Source organism: Plenodomus lingam (genome assembly GCF_022343315.1).
Source record: "Plenodomus lingam strain CAN1 chromosome Unknown contig_5, whole genome shotgun sequence".
NCBI classification, from domain to species: domain Eukaryota; kingdom Fungi; phylum Ascomycota; class Dothideomycetes; order Pleosporales; family Leptosphaeriaceae; genus Plenodomus; species Plenodomus lingam.
This window is the reverse complement of record NW_027093957.1, coordinates 1,495,284-1,521,003: the sequence shown is the minus strand read 5'-3', so window position 1 is coordinate 1,521,003 and position 25,720 is coordinate 1,495,284. Positions and strand designations below refer to the sequence as shown.

The following is a 25,720-nucleotide window of genomic DNA, read 5'->3' as shown; positions in this document are numbered from 1 at the left end:
CACCCATACCTACCTATTACTCACCGTTCGTAATCTCCAGGCCGCTGCTCACTCCCGAGAGGGCTCCTGCAGCTGGGGCAGTAGTCCCCAAGGATGGCCTCTGCATGCGACGTGGAGCCTCGTTCGACTCAGTCGTTTTGCGTGGATGCAGCGGTGCCGTGGCTCTTGTTCCACCAGCTGCTGAGTTTGCCCCCTCGCCCCCCCCCCCCTCCCCCTACTGCTCCATCATGTACATACTGTTCTAGTAGGTATTCCCACTCCTCCCTACTAGTCATCTGGCGTACCATGGGAGTATTCCGCTTTCGGGCATGGGCATGCTGCGCACTCTTCTTGGAGACGGCCTTCTAGGCAGGTATAGGCTTCCCTCCAGGGCTGGGTGGTAGAGTTCATCGCTGGAGGTTCGGCATTAATTTCCATAACCAAATTCGGCGACACTCTTGGTCTCTTGGGCCAACGACGCCCCTCCCCCCCTCGTGCTGTTGCTGATTGAGTGAAACATACCTCGTACCTGGCCTGGGGCGCTGGTCCTTGGCCACTGGCCATGCTCCCACTTTACTGCTGGTGTCGGCCTCGCGACGGGTATGAGCCATGGATGGGCATGGATTGGTCAGGATTGATTGGGTAAAGTGTAGACAGGTAGTTGACCGAATGCGCCGTCCACTGCTGGTTGTTCGCTGCTCGCTCGTGCAAAGCGGTCAGAGAAAGGCGAGCAAGCAAGCAAGCAAGCCAGCCAGCCGGCCGGCCAGCAAGCACACGCCTCCAAGCGGATTGTCGCTGCGCTGCCTGCGCAAGGAGCAGATGGATGCGCCTTCGCACCGACGGCAACGAGCAACGAGCAACGAGCAACGAGCACCCGAACAGGGTCCTGCTCGCTCAAGCCGTCACGCCCGAACAGACAGAGAGCCAGCAGCAAAGGCGTGCCTCCCGCTTCTTACTCTACCTTACCCACCATTCACGTTAGATTGCTTGCCCCCAAGTCAACAAGTCAGCTGCTCCTAGGCGTCGGAACCTGTCGCTTACTTGCCATCGTCGACAAGGCACGGGAGAAGCCCAAAAAGCCATCCACGGTGCTGCACTGCTGCCAGCGTCACATTCCCGTACATCTCTGGGCTAAATCTCGCCCCTCTTCCCAGCTTCCCTCCTCCGGCCTGCTTGCAGTTCTCCCTCAACGCAGCTACACGGTCGGTGGAAGCCTAGTTTGCTGCTATTGTTGCCGCCTTTTGACCGCGCTCTGGCCCTTATTGTCGCACCTTCGGGTCCTTGCCTCACCTGTGAAGTACAGATCCAACGCTCCACTCTGCCCCTCTTCTACAAGGCCGCAGAGGAGGCCTCGCTGTTCGTGACATCCACCAAACCACTCTTCTTCGATATCCACTTCGACCCTCAACCCACACACCCCCTATCGTAGTGTTTTCCACCTGTCTGGACCAGGCCTTTTTCTTTTTCTTTTTCTTTTTGCCCTTGACAAAGTCTTGCATACAGTTTGCATCACGGCTCCTTCAGCTCACCACTACCGTTGTGCAACACGCAGCCAACCGCTTCACGGAACCAAGCATACATGGCAGATTCAGCTTATGACCCGACTCCATGGCACTCCATGCCCACAGCTTCTGGGGCCTCAGTGGCAGACTTGGAGGCCCCGATCCAATCCTCCCATGCTCTTCCGTTTCCACAACCATATGCACCTTATGCACACATGAGCACTCCACGCATGATGCCCATTCTGGATTGGACGCAGAGGAGAGGAGAGAATCAAGTTCGCTCGCCCTATCTGCCAAATGGCGATCACCAAATGTCCTATCCAACACCACCCCGCGTCCACCCATACGATCCCTCACAGCCAAGGCCACCTCCAGCCATCCGTAGCGAGCGGACCAACTGGCGGCCGGATGCCAGAGAGTATGCTGGGATTCATGGACTTCACACGCGAAGTGATTATTCGCGAGACGCTTTCTATGCATCGGCCGCTTTTGGGTACCATCCTGCTTTGCCATCCGCGATGGAGTCTAATCCATTCGCTCGAAGACCACAGAACTCGTCAATGGGATCGAATCCACCACCATACGCCAGGCAAGAACCGATGCGGTCGCCCGATGCGGACAATATAGATTCGCCCCGTCTGGTCCTAGGTACACATACGAGATTATCACAGCATGGAGATTTATCCAACGAGCGAGTCGAACATGGGGCGGCCCTTCGGCGTTCTTCCATGTTCGTGGAGGCTCAAGGCCGTCAGTCAGATCACAGCAACTCTCCACGGACGTCTAGCCGCCGGAGCTTTGATAGATATTCAGTCGATCTGCCACAATCGAGTACGTCGTCTGACGCAGATGAAGCTGCTGCGCGTGTACCACCCTCTAGTCGCGCAAGGCAACGAATGCGAGGGCCACGAGTCTTTGGGCAGCGCCAAGCACATGATCCGAACGTTGCCAGTCCGGAGCAGATTCAAGAGCTCAAAGAAAAGCTTCCACGACGTCTCCCCAGCGAACTCTCCGAGGATACTTCAAAAGAGTGCGATATCTGCTCAAAAGACTATTCGCTCGTCGACGTGAAGCCGAGCGAGGAAGCAGAAATCGCCATTGAGCTGCCGTGTGGACACTGTTTTGGAGAGTGCTGCATTCACATTTGGGTAGGTAACCCTAACCTCTCCATTTCTTGCTTTTGCTCTAACGGTGTTGCTCTAGTTTGAGACTTGTATGACGCACAAAAACAAGGTAACATGCCCCATGTGTCGGAAGCAACTCATTGAACCACCACGACGTCCTCCGCGATTTGATGCGGCTCGATACAGCCACGCCATGTTGCACGCCATCAGTCAGCGACAATTCGGCCACCACCGTCTCTATCCACAAGAACACCGGGCAGAATTCCCTAGCATGTAGATTCGGTACTCCCCTTGTCAACACAATGGAGTACACGACGATGCAAACGAAAACGAAAAAGAGAACGACGAAAAACGACGAGGATGAGGAGAAAGTTGGGAGGGTGTGGAGAAATATGGTTTCGGCACGTGTTTTTCAGTCGATCAGTAGGTAGGCCGCTGGAGCCCATGAGTCGGCGAGATGGAAACTATGATATCATTTGTTTTGGATGATAAGCTTATCGGTCTTCCCCCCCCCCCTACGGCGTTTCTGCGGGGCATTACTTGCATGGAGTGGCCAAGGGCCATGTGGATCATATTCACGGGGTTCAACTTTGACGGTCAGGTGTTTGTAGGTGTATGTACGGTACTTGATGGGCAAATATGGTTTTCTTGAGAGAGGGTATATGTACAGGAACACCCTATGTAGTAAGCTTATACACAAGGGGTATGTGAGAGATCAGGCCCATGTGGATGAAGTGAAGTGTTTCAGTGGCCATGTTGGGCTGACAAGTACGCTTGTCGGCATAGTCAGGCGTCCTTTACTTGGCTTGGGACCATTACGACATAGCTGTAGTAGTATACCTAGTGCAGAGTTGCAGTATTGTATTGGTAGGTCCTGTACCTGATTGTGTTGTACATAGGAAGGGGGTCCACGGGTCCTTTTTTTAGTGTCGAGACAGCCCCACTCGGGAATGAATGAATCGTTGCCCGGAGCAGCCCGAGGCCAAAACACAAGCACCCCGCAGCACAACACAACACTACACAAGTACACTACCAAACAACGCCGCACTGCACTGCATCTGGCATGGGACTTGCTCTCTTGTCGCTCTGCTTCTCGATCTACATACCCCCTTCCCCCCTCCGATCCTCCGGTCTGCACCGTAGATCATTCCTTGGGCTTGATTTGCTGATGCTCTTTTGACTTGCTTCGCTCTTACCATTCGTCTGCAGCATTGAGTTGACGTTTAGCTGCGGCCCGCAATCCACTCCGCGCACGCCTTGTGTTCTGGGGTTGCTGCCACTTCTAAAGTCCAAGGTCCATTTCCGAGCAAACAACAGCAGGCGTCAAACAAAGACGACTTCCATCTGCAGAGGCCCGTACCACCGTTGCCAGTGAAGACTCGAGGAGGCAGCGAGATGGATCGCCCAGGCACGCCGCAAGAGGCCTTTATGAGCCCACAGCAAACGCCCACTGGCAGTCCGAGCAAACACCACCAGCCACCCGGCGCATTCGATCTACCCCATGTCTTCGAGAATGCCATGCGCCTGTTGCCCACCATGGGCTCGCCGTCCAAGCCGAAGCCAGGCACGCCCACCTCTCCCAACAAGACGGCGCTGCAGACCGCCGGGGGGGCCGACTACTCTCCGCCGGCGGCCGACCAGACGACCATCACGCCTGGCAGTCCGACGCGCAAGTCCAACAAGGAAAACACACCACCCAGTGCACGAGCGGGCGTACAGAAGGAACCGAGTTACCTGACTCATGCAGCACAGTCACGTCAGGAACCCTATCGGGCGAGAGAGGCGGAGCAGTCGACGCGCTACCTCCAGGGTCCACAACGCCTGTCGCCAGAGGAGCTCGAGAAGGCGCGCAAACCGGCGGTCAAGCGTCTCGCCAACGTCACACAGCTCTGTGAGTCCCATGGACATGTAATGGTGCAATGGTACCATGCCGCCATCGTACTGAGCCACAACTAATGCATCCATGCTCTATAGACTTTCTCGACTACTACTTCGACCTCCTCACCTACGTACACACGCGCCAGAACCGACTCTCGCAGTTCAAGGCCCAGAATCCTGCGCCGCCAGAGACGGACGAGACTGAGTACAATGACGCCCTCACACAGTACCTCGGTCGTGAGCGAGCGAACCTGCGCAAGCGACGCACTCGGCTGAGGCAGGGCGACTTCCAGATCCTCACGCAAGTCGGCCAAGGAGGCTATGGGCAGGTCTACTTGGCCCAGAAGAAGGATACGAAAGAGGTCTGCGCGCTCAAGGTGATGAGCAAGAAGCTGTTGTTCAAGCTGGACGAGGTCCGCCATGTCTTGACTGAGCGCGACATCTTGACTACCGCAAAGAGCGAATGGCTCGTCCGACTGCTCTACGCCTTCCAGGATGACAAGAGCATCTATCTTGCCATGGTAAGCCAAACAGGCCGCTTGTTGACGCAGGGGAATGGGCACCACGGCTAACGCGCACTAGGAATACGTCCCTGGAGGCGACTTCCGCACCCTGTTGAACAATACAGGAGTCTTGCACAACCGACATGCTCGCTTTTACATTGCAGAAATGTTCTCCTGTGTCGACTCACTGCATCAGCTTGGATACATTCATCGAGACCTGAAGCCCGAGAACTTCCTGATTGATAGCACCGGCCATGTCAAATTGACCGACTTCGGCTTGGCAGCCGGTATCCTGGCACCTCAGAGGATCGAATCGATGCGTATAAAGCTGGAATCCGTCAGTGATGTCGTCTCGCCATTCGGACGCCCGATAGAAGAGCGCTCTGCCGCACAGCGTCGAGAAAACTACCGCTCGCTACGTGAGCGCGATGTCAACTACGCCAAGAGTATAGTGGGAAGTCCGGACTACATGGCTCCGGAAGTTCTCAAGGGCGACGAGTATGACTTCACGGTCGATTACTGGAGTTTGGGCTGCATGCTGTTCGAGGCTTTGGCTGGCTATCCTCCCTTTGCGGGCGCGACAGTGGATGAGACATGGCAGAATCTTAAGCAGTGGAAAAAGGTCTTGCGGAAGCCGGTATACGAGGACCCGTCATACTTTCTTTCCAAGCGCACCTGGGATCTCATCGTACGTTTGGTTGCGTCAAAGACGTCTCGCTTCCGCGGCATTTCCGAGATTCATGCTCATCAATACTTTGCGGAGGTGGACTGGAACAGGCTGAGGGAGCAAAAGGCGCCCTTCGTTCCCGAATTGGACAGCGAGACAGACGCCGGCTACTTTGACGACTTTGGTAATGAAGCCGACATGGCCAAGTACAAAGAGGTGCACGACAAGCAGGCTGCCCTTGAAGCCATGCAGGACCGCAATGATCAGATGGGCAAGGGTCTCTTTGTTGGATGTAAGTACACCGATTTTTCAACATGCGATCTCATACTAACGGCCCGACAGTCACCTTCCGCCACAAAAAGACCGTCGATGAGAACGGGAACACGTCTACTCCCAGGAAACCGCTATCCGCAGTTGAGGAGAACTTTGGCACTATCTTCTAAGCCCTTCTACACACTTATATGGGCGCCATAGCACTGGCTGCTTGACGCGTTTCTGCCGTTCGCATTCCCTTAGTGGAACTTTTGAAGCATGGGGTATTGTGGTCTGGGGTTTGCTACGAGTAATGAAGGAGGTGGGCATCATAGATTCCAGGAATCTGGTATCGCGCGGTACTTCTCTGTCATGGCGCTTTTTTTAATTACAAAGGCGTTTTTGAGAAGCCGGAGCATACTTTAGTTGGCTAGCGCAGTTCGAGCAGTGATTATTAGGGCTGCGCAATTCTGTATGATTACAATGAGAAAGATACTTGACGTGGTCGTCTTATCATGTGTGAACATGTAGGTAAGAATGCAGTACCCACTCGTATATGTGGGATATACTTCGGCAGCCCAGGGTCGACGACGCGTCGCGTTATCACGTGACTGCGTTCTGGATGCACGGTCCCGCGACATGGTGACGCGCCAATCCCACCAAGATGCACCACACAACAGTGCGCTTGTTGACCGCATACGTGCGCCTCTATCTCACAACCCCGCTGTATTGGGAAGATGCCAGGCATAACTCAGAATAATCGGAAACGGCCCTCGACAGTGGTTGACGACGAGGAAGACGATCACTCCGAGCCAGTCTCACCAGTCTCCGTAGGAAGCAAACGTGCCCGTACTACCCGCCATGCCTCCAGTAGCTCTGTTCAAAGCAGCGGTATTCGAACCACCCGACCTCCACAGTCCAGGCGTGTGAATGGCATCTCTCAATATGTGGAGGATGAGTTCCAGCCTGGCTCACTTATACGCGTCAAGTTGAAGAACTTCGTCACCTACACAGCAGCCGAATTTCTCCTGGGTCCGAGCCTGAACATGATCATAGGCCCGAATGGAACAGGGAAAAGTACACTTGTTTGTGCCATCTGCCTTGGTCTGGGATGGGGCAGTGAGCATCTCGGAAGAGCAAAGGATTTGGGTGCGTTCGTGAAGCATGGGGCGACAGAGGCGGAGATAGAAATAGAGTTGGCCAAAGGTCCAGGCATGAAAAGGAACCCCGTAATTCAGCGGCTCATTCGAAAAGAGGATAACAAGTCGTTTTTCACCCTAAACGGAAAGCGGACTGCTCAAAATGTCGTCACGGCGATGTGCAAAGGCTTATCGATTCAAATTGACAATCTCTGTCAATTCCTACCACAAGACCGAGTCGTCGAATTCTCAAGATTGTCAGAGGTCGACCGCTTGCGGGAAACCCAGCGTGCTGCGGCTCCTGCATACATGGTTGACTGGCATGATCAGCTCAAGGTATTACGAGCAGAAGAAAAGGCCTTGGAGACCAAGCAACACAATGAGAAAACCCATCTCAGCAAGCTGGAAGCCCAGCAGAACGCAACGCGAGACGATGTCGAACGCTGGCATCAGCGCGAGGAGCTGTTGCAAAAGTCGAAGTGCCTGAAGAAAGTAGGACCAGCTATCGAGCTCCGCCTACGCAAGCAGGCGATTGGCCAGGCAAAGGTGGATATTCGTAATGCAAGGCTGCAGCTCGACCAACTCAATGCTGATGTGGAGCCAGTGCGCCAGGCTCAGGCTGAGGTAGAAACGTACAAGAAACAGATTGAGCGAGTGGTGGCACTCCAAAAGAATCGCGTCGAGATGTGCAAGACGCAGGCTGACAGGCTCTACAAAAACCTTGAGCAGGAAAGGCTGCAAGTTTCAGATTTTGAAGACCGAGTCAAGGGGGAGCTCAGGGCCAAGAAGGAACGCGAACAAGACATTGCCCGTACCAAAGCCGACATTGCGCGTCTGGAGAGACAGCAGAATGAGCAGCCTGTTAATTATGATGCAGAGAAATTTGACGCCCGGAAAGCTGAGATCCGCACGCAACTATCAGCTGCCCAGACTTCTCTTCGAGACAAGGAGGAAACCCACAGCGCAGGACGTCTTCGGGTGATGGAGTTGAACAAAGAGAATAGCCAAACGCAACAGCGGCGAGCACAACTGGATACACAAAGTGGCAAGCAGGCAAATCTTCTTTCGAAGATATCCCGGGACACTGCGACGGCGTGGGACTGGTTCCAAAAGAACAAGCATACATTACAACTCAAGGGTGAAGTGGTTGGCCCACCTCTGCTGGAGTGCTCGATCACCCACCCTAGGTACGCACAGGCTGTCGAAAATCAGTTGAGAAAGGGCGACATTGTCGCAATCACTTGCACCCACAGTGATGATGGGAAGCTACTTTCAGATAAATTTCTCTCCAAAGCGGAAAATGGTGGACTTGACCTTCACGACATCTTTCTGAGGTCTTCACCCAAGCCCCTGTCCTCTTATCGGCCAGCTGCATCGCCTGAAGAACTGTCCAGATTTGGCTTCGAGGGCCACATCCTCGACTACATTCGCGGACCAGATACTGTGCTTGCCATGCTGTGCGAAAACACAAAACTCCATCAGATCGCTTATTCGCCCAAGCAGATTTCTGATGAGCAGCACAGCGCCGTAGAGAACAGCAATATTCGCAAGTGGGTTAGTGGCAGTGAAATTTATCAGATCACTGTGCGCAGGGAGTACAATGCAAAGTCAACCGCAGTCACCCAGCTGAGGAGAGCGCAATGGTTCGTGGAGCAGCAGGTCAACACCGAGGAAAAGCGAGAACTTGATGAGAAGATGAAGCAAATTTTACGGGAGGCGACTGAGCTCAAGGAGGACCTTGCAGCCTTGAAGGGAGAAATGGCTGAGCTTGAGGCGACTGTGGGTGAGCTGAAGAGAGAGAAAGATGACATTCAAATGGAACAAGAGCGCTTGAGAAAAGCTGTCGCCGAATGGAACGCTTTACCTGCCAAGATCGGCACGAAACAGAGCGAGCTCGACGCATATGTTCAGCACAATGCCGAAACAAACAGCCGTATACGCGACATCAAGACTGAGTCACGGGCTGTCCAGCTCAAGATTGCCACCATGACCCTCGAATACGCCAAAGTAGTCACCCAGCTCCGCACCTATTATGAATCACTTGTGGAATCCGAAATCCGCCTCATCGAAGCAAAATCTGAATTCAACGCCCTGGTGCGCGAGAACCAAGAAATACTCGATCGCCTGAAACGCAAAGAAATCGAAATCAGCGACATGGTCAAACGCGATCATGTCATGCGTTCGGAATATCAAAGACTCCTCCGAGCTACACAAGAAGACATCAACAATCTCACTGAAAAGGAACGGGCCCTGTACGTCGAGTACCGCAATCTCCCTGACATGGCAGCCCTAGAGCACGAGATCCAGACCGTCGAGGCACGTCTGGAGCTCATGTCTGAGGGGAATCCGGGAGCGATCAGGGCGTATGAGAAGCGTGAAGAGGAGATTGTGCGCACAAAGGAGAAGCTCGAACAACACACTGACAGCCTCGAAGCGACAAAGGAGCAGATCAAGGAAATCAGGCAGAAATGGGAACCCGAGCTCGACGCGCTCACTGACAAGATCAGCGCGGCTTTTGCGTATAATTTTGAGCAGATTGGGTGTGCCGGTCAGGTAGACGTGGACAAGGATGAAGAGGACTTTAATAAGTGGGGTATCCAAATCTCCGTTCGATTCCGGTTCGTACTCATCTTTTCTATTTTATTCCCCCCTTCTCCATCCCCATCAACTAACAAACCCTCCCTCCCCAAACAGCGACGGCGAATCCCTAGCCGTCCTCAACTCGCACCGCCAATCCGGCGGCGAACGCTCCGTCAGCACAATCTTCTACCTCATGGCGCTCCAGGGCCTCGCCCAGTCGCCCTTTCGCGTCGTCGACGAAATCAACCAGGGCATGGACCCGCGCAACGAACGCATGGTGCACGAGCGCATGGTCGATATCGCGTGTCAGGAGCGCACGAGTCAGTACTTTTTGATCACGCCGAAGTTGCTGGCTGGGCTCAAGTTTCATCCGAAGATGAAGGTGCATGTTATTAATAGCGGGGAGCATGTGCCGGACGGGAGGGCGGATGGGGGTGCGGGTAAGGGCTGGGATTTTAGGGAGATGGCGAGGGTGGCGTTGAGGGTGAGGAAGGGGGTTGTGGGTTGAGTTTGGGGGAGGGGGAGGGTGGGTGAGTGTGTGAAAGAGTGTCTGAGTGATAGGGTGAGAGATTTTTTGTGTGTGTGGCTATTGAACACATGACAGCGTATCCGCGCCCTCCCTCCGGAGTGAGACCAGCAAATGCGCAATGATAAAATTACCATTTCCAACAAACGCAACTTTCCACATTCTCAATTACCCCTTGTCTCGAGCGTACGACGTGATACCCCCCCTCCACCCCTTTTTTCCCTTATCCAGGCTTCCTCAATACTGGTTTATTTTGTGGTGGTCATGTTAACTCAATCAAACCTCGCACAGACTCTGTTTTCCTTTTCAAAGCCTGTTACAAGGTGTGCGAGTGCTGGACGATATGGCAACAGTTGTTTGGATTCGCAGACAGTGTGTGATATTGTTGTGACTCGTTGGTAGCTCAATGGAGGTACTTGACATATCTGCGAGATTGCGTGAGTCGTACAATGTAGTCACTGCGTATAATGCCACGGCTTGTGGGTATACGATGCTCAGGTAGTTGGCCATTGCATCTTTGCTATTCAGCCGCAATGAACTAACAGGGGTAGGATTTATGTGTCACTTGTACCGTTGCTCATGTTGGGTACGCCGGGTGCCACGATGTCAAGGGGAGAGAACGTGCGATGTTACTCAAATATTTTGGTGGGAGCGAATAGGGACACTGGTCAGTGACGAGTTGTTGGATATGAGACTAAGAGTTTGATTATTCTTGTACAATGAGATGGAAGATGAGACTACCGTACTGGGAAGCCAATTAATATGATAGGTGTGGCATTCTGGTACAATCGAGTTATAAGATGCCCATGTGCTCATACACTCTTCCTCTTCCTGAGACACAGCAGTCGCATATCCTCAAATTGCCCTGTACCCATCACAAAGAACCCCAACACCAAAACCAGTCCCACTCGCCATGACCTCGAAGAACTGGGTAAAATTCCTCGCCGCATTAATACTACCTCAGTCCCAACCCAGCCTGACTTCCAGCCCACCATCCCTCCCGCTCTCCCCACTCGACCCCACGCAAATCTACCACATCCCCCACCTCACCATGCACATGATCTCGGAAAAGCCCGGGTGGCCGGGAAACCCAGATTGGAACGAGGCGGACAAATTCAACACCAGCATCGAGTTTACCGTCGTGATGCCGACTCTCCTGTCCGGCGGCCATACCAACAGAACTGTGAACTGCGCGGCCGAGTGGAAACACGATACCCTGCCAGAAATGGCATTTAGCTGTGCAGGAGATGGCGCAAAGGAGGGCGAGCAAGTGCAGTTCGGGATGAAGCCGTATCACAGACCGGGGGAAACGGGGGCAACGAGGAGGAGGAGGAGGAGGAGGGAAGAATTGAACTACGAGTTAGTTGTTGGACGGATAGTTCCTGGGGAGGAACGAGAGGTGATGTGAGTTCGCGGGTCACCGTTCATGCATGCGATTTTTCAGCTGGGAAGCTAGAATGCGGGTGTAGAGGAAGGTAGGTATCAGAGCTGACAGGTTTGGCCGTGTAGGTTCATCGGCTCGCAGAATATCACGGCAAACGATCCAAGCGCACCAACTAGCTATCTCACTTGTATAGGAGGTCGACCCGGCGACGGCCTACGCTGTACAATCAACGGCGCCATGAGCGTACGCAGAGAACTCGTCATCGAGGCTACGGGCTATGTTCGCGTCGATAGGCTTGAGGATCCGCTGTTTGGGAGCTAGGTATCTGCTCCTCTGGATGGAGATGGCGAATCAGAAGGAACACGGAGGTTGTCGAGGGCCTGAGACAGTTGCATGGATGGTGCTGGATACGTTGATGGGGAGAAGAGGATGCGGGGAGGGGGCTGCAGTTGTCTCGATTGTTGCTTGTTTTGCAGATTTGAATGTTACACGACTGTACGTTGTGCGTGATGGGGGCGTTGCTAGATCCCGTTTTTTCCCCTGGGATTTGAGTGGGGGAGGTGTGTGTTTGAGTTACAACAACAAGTCCAGTAACAGAACATATACGTCGCTATTTTCTTTGCTCTTCAGTTAGCTAAACGAAACATCATTCAGAGAAAGTTTCGACGTGAGTAGTCGTGCTGCTATGGTATTTGAGTTCAAAATCGCGGCTGCTGCCGTTAGGAAGCTTCGAAATGCCAGCTCACTCGATCGTCTTCTCAAACACTCTTGTACCACTTCGACGGCACCCTGTCCGCCTTGTCGAAATCGAGACAAAAAAGGCGCGCGAGGGGTTCACTGCAGGTACCACTGCCGTATGCATAACAAGACCATTATGGGTTGTTTTTATCGTCAGATGGCATGAAAGGGGGGTGTGGAGGGGTTAACTTCCCTTCCTTCACAAAATCGGCTTTGCTCTCTATTTCGCTTCGACTGTGTTTCTTAATTGTGTTTCTCGCAGAAATATGAAGCTATCTTTGGTGTTTGGTGCGGCGATGTTCTTCTCAAGTGATGTCTGGGCGGTGTACGGTATCGGTGTCGGGCATGCAGAAATAGAGAATGGCTTGGATGGGAATTGTGAAGTAGGTGGTGATTCTCCATAATCAACATCATGTTTCATGCTGATGATTTGGAAAGAGCTGTTCAATTATAGCGACTTCTGGTAGCAGCACTCCGTCAACACAACCCTCACCTTTCACGACGCCATCGACAGCCATTCCTCAAAACGACATGACTGCTACGTCCACCACAACAATCAAACTCTCATCAACACCAACATCACGACCATCACTCAATGCAACATCAGCAAACCTCTCTGTCCCCCCCGTCTCCCTCCAAAACTCCACATCCTTTGCCAATCTCAGTGCCCCCGTCAGAGCAGCCATAATCTCCGGCTTCACCATCCTGATCCTAAGTCTCTTCTTCATCCTGCTCGAAGTCGGCTATCTGCGCCACAAAAGACGGGAACGAGCACTCCGCCGCGCTGTCGAAGAGGTCGAGCGCGACGCAGGGGTGGAACTGAAGACCATGGTCGAAAGTCGCAGTGCGAGCAAGGAGAATATGGTGTTGGAGAGCCAGGTGGAGATCGTCGTTGTGAGTGAGGAGGGAGACAGCGACGCAGATTGGGAGGGCAATATGAGTGATGATGGTGGGGGTTGGGAGGCGGATATGGAAGATGAGGAAAGAGGGAGGGGAGGTGGAAGAAATGGGATGAGTCTGCCGAGACGAGAGTACTGATTTGTGTTATTAAATGATTTATGAAGGGACAGGATGATGCAAATGGTGCATTCCTTTTGTTTTGGGCTGAAAAGCTGGCATGCTTTGTATCCATTTCGCTGTGTAGGGGTACTGTTGCACAACTTAGCAGTCACGAAGTTTAAACGTCTCATTTCCTATCAAAAGCTCACATCAACTTCAGAACTGGTATCCGCGATAAAAACGATGATTCAGAATCTCATATCACAACTACATTTCCCTGGTTGTTCACGCATGCGTTCAGTGACTCACGCCTTTGAGTGACTGCTGTCACCTTAAATTTAGCATAAGTGATGTTGAAGCAAGCTGATTCCGAGCGATACCTCGAAGATAAGATTACCAGCCTGTGCGAAGACTTGAATGCCGATGAGTTTCCAAACGGCAGAACGTAATTGAAGAGAGTCTGTGGCTCTGGAGAGTTGCACCCGGAGCATTACCAGGCGTTATACTTAGCCATGGATGAATTGTCAATGATCACCATATCTCAGGCGGTGTAAGAGTCGCCGCGCAAATGTACGCCAATCATCGAGATGCATAGGAGTTCAACGGGCTGAATAAGGTATGTAGGGTATACAGTATGTGTTGGACCCTGATCGCTCATTATGGTACGGTACCGGTAATGCAATCGCTTGACATGGTCTGGAATCAATGACGTCCTACTAAGATAGGGCTGTCTTTTTTCGGTGCTCACATATTTGCACTGGTCTGTATCTCGCGTACATGAAGCTACTGCTTACCTAGTGGCCACAGCTCTACTCTTCGGACATGACTGTGGAGCTGGACTACCTACCTATGGTAAGCGACCCAATCTAGGGCAAGATGGAGATGACAACTGAGTTCTTGTCGCCGAAGGTCATTGTTGCATACCTGTCATCTTGAAGTAACGATACGTGGATTTTTGACACCAGTCTTGTGCAAGCAGTTGTATAAGATGCGTCTCGTTGAAGTACTGGCGATTGCGCGCACATCTGCTCAATTACATTGTTTCTCTGATTCTGCCACCACATGTAAGGGCTCGTCCCGCGAGCTCCACATGTACCGGTACTTGCAGCTTGTTGTGCTCAAGCTGGTCGACATGGCCCATTTGAGTTAGCATGCTTACGGAGGAAGTACCAACTAAGAAACTCTTCCATGGCAACCCCGTCTCTCTCCCCACATTATCGCGTGGCCCAGCCCCAGGTTTTTTGCACATTACCTGGTTCAAATCATTTCACAAATCCAAACGCAATTTCTACAAGGACCTCTCCGCCTGTCTAACGCCATGCAGCAGTGCATCCGCCACACGGTGAAGATCCCGTGGTTTTTACCGGGCCTAGGCGGCCTCGGTGGAACGGTTGTGCGTGGGCATCGATACTTCCACCATTAAGACATCTCTCTGCTCTCCAGCCCGTCGGGATACCATCATCGTTTAGATGTTAGTTTCTTGTCCGCAATTCGAGGGTGCCGAGATTTCGGTTCTTGGTATCCCTTCATAAGTCTCCAGGATGTCCGAACAAATGGGTACAGCGCTCATTGGCTTTCGACTTGTCGACTTCCCATCACCATGAAGTCTCTCACAGGCCTCTCGTGGCTGTCACTGCTCTCGGCCATAACTGCCGTCGGCGTTAATGCTCAGAATGTCTCCACACCTAGCCAATGGCCGCTTCACGACAATGGTCTGAACGAGGTTGTCCAATGGGACCATTACAGCTTTCATGTCAATGGCAAAAGGCTCTTCGTTTTCAGCGGAGAGATTCATTGTAAGAAGAGATAGTGGAAGAACTTTCAACTCATGTACTAATTTCACCCTAGATTGGAGAATCCCTGTCCCTGAGATTTGGGAAGATTTACTGGAGAAGATCAAGGCGGCAGGCTTCACGGCTTTCGCTTTCTACGGCAACTGGGCATACCACAGCGCGAACAACAACACCCTAGACTTCGAGACTGGTGCACACGAGTTCACCAAACTGTTCGAAATCGCACACCGGGTCGGTCTCTATGTCATCACGCGCCCCGGCCCCTATGTCAACGCCGAGGCAAACGCCGGAGGTTTCCCACTTTGGCTCACTACTGGAGCGTACGGAAAGCTGAGAGACGACGATCCAAGGTACCTCAAGGCATTGGACCCTTATTTCTCAAAGTTTTCTGAGCTCACAACCGAGCATCTCGTGACCAAAGGTGGCAATTGCCTCGTCTACCAGCTTGAAAATGAGTATGGCGAGCAGTGGAGAGATACGGTCAGGAAGATTCCCAATGATGCTGCTGGGCGCTACATGGCCGCATTGCAAGACTCTGCAAGAGCAAACGGGATAGATGTGCCTCTGATCCACAACGACCCGAATATGAATACCAAGAGTTGGTCCAAGGACTTCGGCCCAGGCGCTGTTGGCAATGTGGACGTGGCTGGCTTGGACAGCTACCCATCTTGCTGGTCTTGCAACCTCGATGAGTGCACTGGCACCAATGGAGAGTACGTCGCGTACAACGTCATCGATTATTACGATCACTTCGTCGAGGTCTCGCCTACTCAGCCCAGCTTCTTCCCTGAGTTCCAGGGTGGATCTTACAACCCATGGGGCGGACCAGAGGGTGGATGTCCAGGCGATATTGGCGCTGATTTCGCCAACCTTTTCTACCGCAACCTCATTGCCCAGCGTGTGACAGCCATATCCCTCTACATGATGTTCGGTGGAACTAATTGGGGTGCTATCGCTGCTCCTGTCACCGCCACTAGCTATGATTATAGCAGTCCCATCAGCGAGAACCGCAAGATCGACAGCAAGTACTACGAGACCAAGAACCTAGCCCTTTTCACTCGCGTCGCCGAGGACTTGACAGTCACCAACCGAATCGGTAACTCCACCATCTACAGTACAAACCCAGCCGTTGAGGCCAGCGAGCTACGCAATCCATTGACAAACGCTGGTTTCTACGTCACAATTCACTCTTACTCGCCTTCTGCGACTAAGGAGTCCTTCAAGCTCCATGTCAGCACCTCGATTGGTAATTTGACTATTCCTCAGCACGAGGGCTCCATCATCCTAGACGGTCACCAGTCCAAGATCATAGTCACCGACTTCTCGTTAGGCGACCAGACTCTTACTTACTCCACCGCTGAGGTCCTGACATACGCTGTTCTTGACCATGGCCCCGTCGTTGTTCTCTCCGCCGGTGTCGGGGAGTCTGTCGAATTCCACATCAAAGGAGCTTCCAAGGGCAAGCCAGTCAGCCAAACTGCTGGCTCGAATGCAACGTTCCACCGTGAGGCTCGCGGCATCACCACAAACATCCAGAATGTATCTGGTATGAGTGTGTACGAGTTCAACAATGGCGTCAAAGTCGTTGTTGCCGATAAGCCTACCGCATACCTCTTCTGGGCACCTAACCTGTCCAACGATCCCTTTGCACCAGTCGACAAATCCGTACTTGTACAGGGACCCTACCTTGTCCGCAGTGCAGCACAGGAGGGCAAATACCTGAATTTGAAGGGCGACATCACCAAGAGCACCACCATCGAAGTCTTTGCTGGCAAAACCGTCAAGCAACTCTCGTGGAACGGCAAGAAGCTCAAGACTACCGGTACCTCATATGGAAGCTTGAAGGCTACAGTCGCTGCCTTCGATGCCAGTATCAACCTCCCATCCTTGGACAAGTGGAAGGTCGCCGACGCACTGCCAGAGAAGGAACCAAGCTATGATGACAGCGGTGATGCTTGGGTCATTGCAGACCATCTCACCACACCCAACCCCACAAAGCCTGACACCGTTCCCGTGCTTTATGTTGACGACTACGGCTTCCACAACAGCTTCCACCTCTTCCGTGGCCACTTTGAGGGTGCCGCAACCGGTGTCAAGCTCGCTGTCCAGGGTGGTCTTGCTTTCGGATGGAGTGCCTGGCTCAACGGCGAGTTCGTAGGATCCTTCTTGGGCAACACGACGGCGCCTGCCGGCAACATGACGCTTTCTTTCGCAAACGCAACCGTCTACACGAACAGTACCAATGTACTGCTCGTTGCTCAAGACAACACTGGCCACGATTTACGTTCCGATGCGGTCAAGCCCCGTGGTATTCTCGGTGCCACACTCGAGGGCGCCAACTTCACCACCTGGAAGATTGCCGGTGAGGCTGGTGGCGAGAATATCCAGCTTGATCCTGTCCGCGGCCCATTGTCTGAGGGTGGTCTTGTTGCTGAACGCCTTGGCTGGATTCTCCCTGGCTTCGATGACTCTGCGTGGAACTCCAGCTCTCCCTCTGAAGGTATTGCCGAGGCTGGCATTGCTTTCTACCGCACTATCATTCCTCTTGACGTCCCTGCCGAGCTCGACGCTTCCTTTGCTTTTGTGTTCAAGGCTGTTGGCTCCAAGGCTGTCCGTGTACAGCTCTTCGTCAACGGCTACCAGTATGCACGCTTCAACCCGTATGTCGGCAACGAAATCAAGTTCCCCGTTCCTCCGGGTATTCTCAACTACTCTGGTGACAACGTCATCGGTGTGAGCGTCTGGGCTCAGACGGAAGAGGGTGCTAAGATCGATATTGAGCTTGTGCAGGAATATGCTATTGAGAGTAGCTGGAGCTCGAGGTTCGACTCTGAGTACCTCAGGCCTGGGTGGACAAAGGAGAGGCTGGCTTATGCTTGAGCTAATGTATATATAACATGATAATGAGACTTTATCTCCATCTGAATAAAGTTTAGGCATAATGAGGAGAATCAAAAATCTTTTCGTCGTAGTCGCGGTTTTCTTGAACCATGAAACCACATCCGCATGAAATGGCAATTGCGTTTCTCTTACTTGCTCCTTAAGATATGGTATAAAGCAAGATAGTTTTAGGTACTGCACGTGTCGCCGGAGTAGCCAGGGCAACGCAAAGTGCCAAACCACACAATCCGACACACCATACAGTCAACGAGCAGAGTCTCCATTGAAGAGAAAGCACGCTTAATCTATAGAATACTTGTACAACAGCTCCAACCTCCATAGATGCGAGAGAAGTACCAAGGCTACTTCTTTTCGAATTCAATAGATGTATCGCCACATTCGAGCCGCTAATTCAGGTAAAATCCGAAGCAGTAGATACCGGACGAGATATTCTTCTAACACGCTCATGACCAGATCAGTGAAGACCTAGCTGCCTTCCAGACATGCCATACGTAAAGCGGGCCAGATGTCCTGAGCGAGCGCGTTGATGTGAAGAACAGCTCTGCCCTTCACTCGCAGGTTTTTGTTGTCCCGCGAAGAAGCCACTAGCTTGGTCACGGGACGCGCTAAGCGCGGCGCTACCAAAGCTCTTCCGATGACTTCAAATTTCCTTTGCACAGGTCTTCAGCTAACCATGGACACTCTTGACAACACCGAGTGGGATGTGCTCATTGTGGGCACGGGACTGCAGCAGAGTCTATTAGCTTTGTAAGTTTTGCGAGGACTAGAAAGGGGATTGGGGATGCGAATCTGACTGACGCAGCGCTTGAAGAGCCCTGTCGCGCTCGGATAAGAAAATCTTACACGTCGATGAGAATGACTACTACGGTGGTGCTGAAGCTGCATTCAGCTTGCAGGATGCCGAGGAATGGAGTCGGCGGATGAGTGAAGCTCCTCGTGCTTCTTTCTCGAATGTCACCATCACCAAGCCTGAAACGGCAGCAACAGCCGATTCCGCTGCTCGCCTGTCGCCATCAAGAGCGTACAGCTTAGCGCTGAGCCCACAACTCATCTATGCTCGCTCCTCGTTGCTTGCAAACCTTGTCTCGTCCAGGGTTTATCGCCAGCTCGAGTTTCTTGCCGTGGGCAGCTGGTGGGTGTACTCTAGTGACAGTAACAGCGAAAGCTCCCTGTCCACATCAGATGCATCACCACATGGTCGGCTTCTGAAAGTTCCCAACGGACGAGAGGACGTCTTTCAGGACCATGGCCTTGACTTCAAAGCAAAGCGTGCCTTGATGAAGTTTCTACGCTTCATCGGGGAGTACGAACAGCAACCTGAGGTCTGGGAAGAGCACCGCCAACGGCCATTCCCCGAATTCTTGTCACAACAGTTCAAGGTCCCTGATAGTCTTCAGGGTCCCTTGATAGCTCTCTCTCTGTCGCCAACTTCATCGGTCCGGACGACGACTGAATACGCGCTTCCTCGAATTGCACGACATCTTCGGTCGATTGGCGTGTTTGGACCTGGTTTTGGGGCAGTCATGCCCAAATGGGGAGGCCTGGCTGAAATAAGTCAGGTCTCGTGTCGAGCTTGTGCTGTTGGAGGAGGTGTCTATGTCCTTGGAAAAGGCTTAGCACCTGCCAGTGATGGCAGCCTGGAAACGACAGAGGCTGGTACAAAACTCCGCCTGAAAGATGGCGAAGTCGTCACGGCCAAGTGGATCATAGGTGGGAACACTGCGACCTCACCGGAGACAGAAATTTCCAGATGTATCGCAATCGTGTCCTCTCCATTGACACCACTCTTTCCGCCTATAGGCGATGACGCCCCACCACCAGCCTCTGCTGTCGTTGTTTTTCCATCTGGATCGTTGGCGTCGGCCCCACAAGATGAAGAACCCCCTGCTGTCCACATCCTCGTTCACTCGAGCGACACAGCCGAATGTCCTGTTGGTCAGAGTAAGTCCAAATCCTCCCATTTGCTCCCACACCCTGCTGTTATGATGAACAAACCTTACGAATACTTATCTACATTGTCTGAATCTTATTGAAGACAAAACTCTGACAACCTGATAAACGGCATCCTGTCCATACCCTGAATTTTCTAGAATTATCATTTTCACATTGCTGACTCTTTAATCAGGTATATTATACGCCTCTACATCGCTGAATGGTAAAGCGGGCTCAGATCTACTACGAATAGCAATCGAAACGCTGCTTTCATCTGTTGAGGTTGACCCTGCGCCTACAGTACTATGGTCTCTTCAGTACGAGCAACGGCCTTCGTCGGGATCTGAGTTGTTGCCATCTGGCGCTCAGATTCTGAGCTTTCCACCGCCATCATTAGACCTGGCATTCGATGACACAATATTGGAGCATGTAAAGGAGGTATGGCAGAAGCTTCTAGGCGACGAGGGTGGAGAGTTCCTTGTGTTCCAAGACCGGGAAGTTTATGATGATGAGTAACCATGATGCCTAAATGACGAAATGAAATATTTGTACTTGAATCAATCAGTATTTTGGATTAAAAAAGTGAGATCATGTGTCGCGTTCGAGGTCAAGGTCAACGATCCATGGCCCATTCCAAGGCTTGTAGCTGAGTGTCATGATACTGGCGTTGACCATGAGGGTGTCTTTGCCAGGTTCAACAGCCATGCCAGAACCAGAACTTATATCTAGACTTGCCCCTCGTTCATTCACCATCCTCTCTGCGTCGACATCGATATCAGTGAGCCTCTCAATTGGCGCGTTCGCACTCGCATCCAGCCCGGTGTCCTCTCGCCAACGCACAAGCTGTGCGCCCCATCCCTCATGGATGTGGCCGAAACAATGCAACCTCGGTCTACACCGTCGCGAAGCTCGTAAGAGGTGCTCACAGCCAACATGCTCACCTGTGCCTACAGTATCCAAAATCCCCATTGGCGGGCCATGTGTCATCATTACGTCCACGTGCGGAAAGTCAGGAACCGGGTTCTCTGCAATACACTCTGCCGCCTGGGTAGACTGATGGTTTGCATTATACCGGTCCTGATTGCGGAAATACGGAAAAGCCCAATCGCAAAACTCTGGCTGGTAGGGAGATGCATAGACCTAGTTGACGCCTCGTCAGCTTTCGCGCCCTCCCCCCCCCCCAGACGAACCTACTGTACGGTACTCGGCGGTGCAACAAGCAGAGGTTTTTCCTCTTGTACGTACACGAAGTCTGGCACCATTGGCCAAAGTAAATGTATGCGTGCCCTCTTCGAGATACGTGACACCGGCTCTGCGCGCCCCTTCACCCAGCCACAGCTCCCGAGCTCGACGGGGTAAATCAGGGTCAAAGGCTGTGTACCCGCTGTGCATGAACTCGCCCTTTCTGGCATAGTACTTTGCATCCAGCGTGATGTCATGATTGCCAGCTATTACGAGCTTCAGCTCTGCCTCCATGCCTCCCAGCATCTCCAGCGTCTTCTCGTATTCTTCGACGAGACCGAGCATGGTGAGGTCGCCACAATGGAGTATTACATTTGCCTGTGGGAGTGGCGGGCGGAATGCAGTGGCTTCGTTGGAGATGTTTTGGGAGGGGGTGGCGGAGTGCGTGTCTGAGAGGATGAGGAAACGTGTCTTGATGCGGGTTGAATGTTCGGCCATTGTGGTTTGGGTGGTGATGGTTTCGTGGCTTGGAGACGTGCGATGGTTATCGGTACCCTGTGGGGAGGGGTGGTGGTGGTGGTGGTGGGGTCGAGGGCCTCGTAGTCGCCATCTCTCCAAGCATAGGAGTTGGATTTACAGCACCTACGCCTCTCGCGCATGATTGCTTTCTGATGGGCACTCGCCATCGTCCTCGTCGAATCGCATGCCTGAGAGATTCCCCATTTATGCGGAATGTCCTCGAGGGCTTACTCTAGATGCTCGATGCGATTCTTTCGTGGTCGGGCGAACGGCGAATCGACCCTGCTTCGACGTGTCCAGACACTGGGCCTCGAGATACACAAATCGGTATCACCTCTCTTGCATAGCTTGGTAAATCACAATTCGTGGGATCGATGTTATATTGCCAGCACCCCTCCTTCCAATGCTCAGAGGGTGCCAATGAAGAGCAGGTAAGTGCAGCATACAACGGCCGTACTGTTACTCAAGCCGTCTGACGCTGCCATGACTAGTTTCCATGTTACTGCTTCCTAAGCAAAGAGCTTGCTCGGTGCTGGAGTGATTAGACGAGTCTCACGCCATCATCATGAGGCGTGCAGCCTTGCGAGAAAGTAGCACTCCCGCATGTGAGCTACAGGAACTTTTTTGCGGGAAGGGATACGCTAACTTCAGAGCAGCCCTGCCTGCTGCGGAACCAGTGGAGCTACAATGTTGTGTACTGTATGTGTGTATGTTTACTGAGCATTTGCTCTGGAACATTGCAACACGGGCACCGAGATCCACTGTGTGCAATTAAGAAACCTTGTCAGAGATTACGGCAGGACTTTTTTGGGCTGCAAATGTTTCGAAGGCTGCTTGGCAGTGGGTAACAAAACCTTTGTTTGCGTTTGGTTCAGTGCGTTGCTGACTGCAAACGGTGTTCTGGCTCGGATCTTCTAGGCACGGTTTTGGACGAACTCGGCGAAAGCAATGCAGTGGCTCGACAACGCGTGCTTCAGTGATCGGGCATTGGGGAACAGTTGGGAGACTTTTGAATAGTCTTCATGGCCACGTGTCATGCAAACTCAGAACCCTCAAGTCATGGCAGGTTGTCTACCTACTCCCTACCTCCTCCTACTCCTCCGAGTTTCGCAAGATCGGGTTGGGGGAAGTGTTCATGGATGGATGGATGGATGGATGGCCGTCTGCACCCAATCGATACTCAGGATCTAACCTAAGTGATTTTTGGCAATAGTCCAGGGTCCATGCATGTCTGATCGCCGAGCAGGAATGTCGAGAAATGGATCTCTACCACAGTCCAAGCCTGGTGCTGGAAACGCAAAGGGTATCGGCATCTCGGCATCGCAGTTTCGGCTTGGACATGTGGCACAGCGTACTTAGCCATGGAGAGTGTGTGTGTGAGTATAGCACAGTATTGTATGTAGGGTAGAGCACAGCCTCGTGCAAGGGGCATCCCATAAGCCCTGCACAATCGTCCTCTCTGCCCCTCTACCGGACGGTCCCGATGGGCTGTTAATCGTTCGACATACGCAGCTGAGGGAAACCTCTCGGATGTCGACCACCTTGCTGGGATGTTAGTCAAAGCACGCGGGGACCGGAAGGCTAAAGCTTCCGTTCTGGCATAAGTGAAGGATGGATCCACACTACTATTGCAGGATTAGGTTGGAACTGCAGGCCTTCCTGCAAGCATCTTACCCTGAACCTGACCAGCGCAAGCGAGACGCTGCAAGCTGCAAGCTTGAATGGTGTACGTACTCGGAAGTACAGCATCTGAGCCGCAAATCCAGACGATGGATGACTTGCTGGGGAGCCCACTTTGCTCTCGAATCGTCGATACGTTTGAAGAGTCTCGTGTCGACGTTTTCTTCTTGGATTCATCTCCGATAACACTGCCCTCCTTATACCCGTGAGCTCCCAAAATCTCCCGTGAAATCCCATTCCAACTCTGCAAGAGTCACGCCTTGTTTCGGTCGGACCGAAACCCAAAGGCATCCATGGAAATTTCTGGCTTTCCGAAGATCGCCAGCCTCGACTACTACGCTCCTTCTGGTGAGGCCATGTTGTCATATACAGACGATATCGATATAACATTCCCCATGGGAGCTTTCAACCAAAACACAAACGACACCATGGACTCCTACTTCAACGCCGACAACACGTTCGACAGATCACTGACATCCGACGACATGTCTTCGAATTACCAGAGGAAACAGCAAGATACCTTCAACCCCACATTGCCAGCGACGGGAATCTCAGCCACCAACAATCCCCCAGACCAACAACAAATGTTCAACTCGCCGACCTTTGGACAGTTCAACCAATATCCCTTTGGCTTCGCCTATGACCCCAGCTCAATGGAGTCAACCGACTCAAACTACTTTTCGCCACAAACTCACGCAACCTCGAGAACACCATCACTGTGCGGAGACGCGCCACAAGAAGCCTACTCTCCCACCCTCTCTCCAACCGTGAAGAAAGAAGAGTCGCCAGGCTCGCCCGCCTCCCTGTCCGAAGACAATACGCCAAAACGGCCGCTACGAAAGCGAGGCAGACCACGCCTGGAACATAGCAGCACCGAATCCAAATCCACGACGCCCTCCTCCAAAGGCCAGCGTTCAGTCCGACTTCCGCACAACCAAGTCGAGCGCAAGTACCGCGAAGGCCTCAACTCGGAGCTCGAGCGGTTGCGAAAAGCGGTGCCCACGCTGCCGCAGAGTGACGAAGGAGGGGTCATGGGCCAGCCCAAGCCCAGCAAGGCCATGGTGCTCTCTAGCGCCATTGAGTACATCAAGAAGATTGAGAGTGAGAGGGATACGCTGAGAGAAGAGAATGAGCGGCTCAAACAAGGTCAGGGGAGTAGGTCAAGAAGCGGAGGACAGTCAGGCCAGGCAGGCTCAGGGCAGAATCAGAATTGGAGAGAAGACCGATCACTCGACGAATTTCTCATGGATCCTTAGAGCTTGTTCGGCTACGCGGATTCGCTTTGGCACACAATATCATGGTTTTGAGGGGTTCTATCGCGATGAGATCTGTTCTTTTGGAGACAATGGCCTCACAGTCACTCGCGCTTGGATGAAGGCCACAAAGAGATGGAGGGAGGGAGGCACGGAAGGAGCACGGGCGCTGGCTACACTAGGAGTTCTTTCACTCGGAAACCAGGCCGAGAAATCCACGCATAAACACGGAGAAGGAGGAGTACACACGATTCAGGGCGCATTTGTTTTTTCCAGCTCATCTTTCCGGGCTCTCCCGATTCTACAAGAGAAACAAAAAATACTCTGGTCTGCACGCAGGCACTCTCGAATAGTTTCCATAGACGATCGGCTCTTTTTTCTTCTTCTTCTTTTTCTTCTTCTACTTCTCCCTCGTGGGTGGGTGGGGGGAAGGGAGGCTTGGGTTTCATTGTAATGACCGTTACGACATCTACCACAATCTGCAAAAAAACAGGCTCTTTGTACACGATACCACTACTACACATCACACGCATACATACACATACACAGTTTTAGATAGCACGACAATGCAGCTCGCAGCCTCGCACACTCCTTTGGGGCTCCCATCTGATTCTCTCCCTCTGTTTGTCCGGCAACGGGGGCGCTGCATCGAATTATGTACGTGTATGTAGGAATAATGATAATAACAACCATGACATGAGATGCATAAATCAACATCCAACATGAAAAGTTTCACAACAAAAACCCCATTTCATCCCACCCTCCATACCCTTCCCCTTCCTCACACAAATTCTCCACTCCACTCCCCAACCCAACCCACCCACCCACCTAGCCCAAAACCCAACCTAACTCCGCCATCCCACGATCCCCAAGACCAATCTCCCATGACAATCTCCCATGACAATCTCCCATCGAACAAACATGCATATCTCTGATTTCCGCATGTCCGAGCGATCGCAATCATCATCATCGCCCCTTTTTTTCCTCGACTCGCGCAGACCGGTAACATCCCACTTCCTTCGCGTCATCGATAACATTGGAAATGTTAACTGGAATGCCCCCCCCCCCCCCCCTTTTTTTTTCTTTTACATCATTTTCCTATCATGGATATATATGCGGCCTCCATCGGGCCCCGTTAGCACCGAGGATATCACCAACGCAATTGTCTGGCGATCTGGGTTCTCTACTG

The 25,720-nt window shown here is 52.5% G+C and overlaps 11 protein-coding genes across 11 annotated transcripts; 9 read left to right on the top strand and 2 right to left on the bottom strand.

Moving 5' to 3' along the window:
- Nucleotides 1-267: 267 nt before the first annotated feature.
- Nucleotides 268-543, bottom strand: IAQ61_009154 (uncharacterized protein; the record flags this gene model as incomplete). Its single annotated transcript, XM_066098281.1, has 1 exon — nucleotides 268-543. One exon carries the CDS (start codon nucleotides 541-543, stop codon nucleotides 268-270), a length of 276 nt encoding a protein of 91 aa, XP_065951920.1.
- Nucleotides 544-1,558: 1,015 nt separating this feature from the next.
- On the top strand, nucleotides 1,559-2,882 carry IAQ61_009153 (uncharacterized protein; the record flags this gene model as incomplete). The annotated part of the gene is made up of 2 exons (XM_066098280.1): nucleotides 1,559-2,629; nucleotides 2,685-2,882. 2 exons carry the CDS (start codon nucleotides 1,559-1,561, stop codon nucleotides 2,880-2,882), a joined length of 1,269 nt encoding a protein of 422 aa, XP_065951919.1.
- A 757-nt stretch (nucleotides 2,883-3,639) lies between these two features.
- Nucleotides 3,640-6,453, top strand: IAQ61_009152 (uncharacterized protein). Its single transcript, XM_066098279.1, has 4 exons — nucleotides 3,640-4,496; nucleotides 4,580-5,004; nucleotides 5,066-5,945; nucleotides 5,996-6,453. Exons 1-4 carry the CDS (start codon nucleotides 4,001-4,003, stop codon nucleotides 6,094-6,096), a joined length of 1,902 nt encoding a protein of 633 aa, XP_065951918.1. The 5' UTR covers nucleotides 3,640-4,000; the 3' UTR covers nucleotides 6,097-6,453.
- Nucleotides 6,454-6,642: 189 nt separating this feature from the next.
- IAQ61_009151 (uncharacterized protein) lies at nucleotides 6,643-10,132 on the top strand (the record flags this gene model as incomplete). The annotated part of the gene is made up of 2 exons (XM_003836774.2): nucleotides 6,643-9,662; nucleotides 9,739-10,132. The coding sequence occupies 2 exons, from the start codon at nucleotides 6,643-6,645 to the stop codon at nucleotides 10,130-10,132; spliced, it is 3,414 nt and encodes a 1,137-aa protein (XP_003836822.2).
- Nucleotides 10,133-11,063: 931 nt separating this feature from the next.
- Nucleotides 11,064-11,855, top strand: IAQ61_009150 (uncharacterized protein; the record flags this gene model as incomplete). The annotated part of the gene is made up of 2 exons (XM_066098278.1): nucleotides 11,064-11,554; nucleotides 11,660-11,855. 2 exons carry the CDS (start codon nucleotides 11,064-11,066, stop codon nucleotides 11,853-11,855), a joined length of 687 nt encoding a protein of 228 aa, XP_065951917.1.
- A 683-nt stretch (nucleotides 11,856-12,538) lies between these two features.
- Nucleotides 12,539-13,310, top strand: IAQ61_009149 (uncharacterized protein; the record flags this gene model as incomplete). Its single annotated transcript, XM_066098277.1, has 2 exons — nucleotides 12,539-12,602; nucleotides 12,727-13,310. The coding sequence occupies 2 exons, from the start codon at nucleotides 12,539-12,541 to the stop codon at nucleotides 13,308-13,310; spliced, it is 648 nt and encodes a 215-aa protein (XP_065951916.1).
- An 825-nt stretch (nucleotides 13,311-14,135) lies between these two features.
- IAQ61_009148 (uncharacterized protein) lies at nucleotides 14,136-18,627 on the top strand. The gene is made up of 2 exons (XM_003836770.2): nucleotides 14,136-15,067; nucleotides 15,120-18,627. The coding sequence occupies exons 1-2, from the start codon at nucleotides 14,872-14,874 to the stop codon at nucleotides 17,942-17,944; spliced, it is 3,021 nt and encodes a 1,006-aa protein (XP_003836818.2). The 5' UTR covers nucleotides 14,136-14,871; the 3' UTR covers nucleotides 17,945-18,627.
- IAQ61_009147 (uncharacterized protein) lies at nucleotides 18,628-20,459 on the top strand. The gene is made up of 3 exons (XM_003836769.2): nucleotides 18,628-18,712; nucleotides 18,777-19,906; nucleotides 20,091-20,459. The coding sequence occupies exons 1-3, from the start codon at nucleotides 18,639-18,641 to the stop codon at nucleotides 20,411-20,413; spliced, it is 1,527 nt and encodes a 508-aa protein (XP_003836817.1). The 5' UTR covers nucleotides 18,628-18,638; the 3' UTR covers nucleotides 20,414-20,459.
- A 26-nt stretch (nucleotides 20,460-20,485) lies between these two features.
- On the bottom strand, nucleotides 20,486-21,577 carry IAQ61_009146 (uncharacterized protein; the record flags this gene model as incomplete). The annotated part of the gene is made up of 2 exons (XM_066098276.1): nucleotides 20,486-21,037; nucleotides 21,092-21,577. 2 exons carry the CDS (start codon nucleotides 21,575-21,577, stop codon nucleotides 20,486-20,488), a joined length of 1,038 nt encoding a protein of 345 aa, XP_065951915.1.
- Nucleotides 21,578-22,163: 586 nt separating this feature from the next.
- IAQ61_009145 (uncharacterized protein) lies at nucleotides 22,164-22,615 on the top strand (the record flags this gene model as incomplete). The annotated part of the gene is made up of 4 exons (XM_066098275.1): nucleotides 22,164-22,203; nucleotides 22,255-22,297; nucleotides 22,387-22,438; nucleotides 22,517-22,615. The coding sequence occupies 4 exons, from the start codon at nucleotides 22,164-22,166 to the stop codon at nucleotides 22,613-22,615; spliced, it is 234 nt and encodes a 77-aa protein (XP_065951914.1).
- A 956-nt stretch (nucleotides 22,616-23,571) lies between these two features.
- On the top strand, nucleotides 23,572-24,534 carry IAQ61_009144 (uncharacterized protein; the record flags this gene model as incomplete). The annotated part of the gene is made up of 1 exon (XM_003836767.2): nucleotides 23,572-24,534. One exon carries the CDS (start codon nucleotides 23,572-23,574, stop codon nucleotides 24,532-24,534), a length of 963 nt encoding a protein of 320 aa, XP_003836815.2.
- Between the last annotated feature and the right edge of the window lie 1,186 nt (nucleotides 24,535-25,720).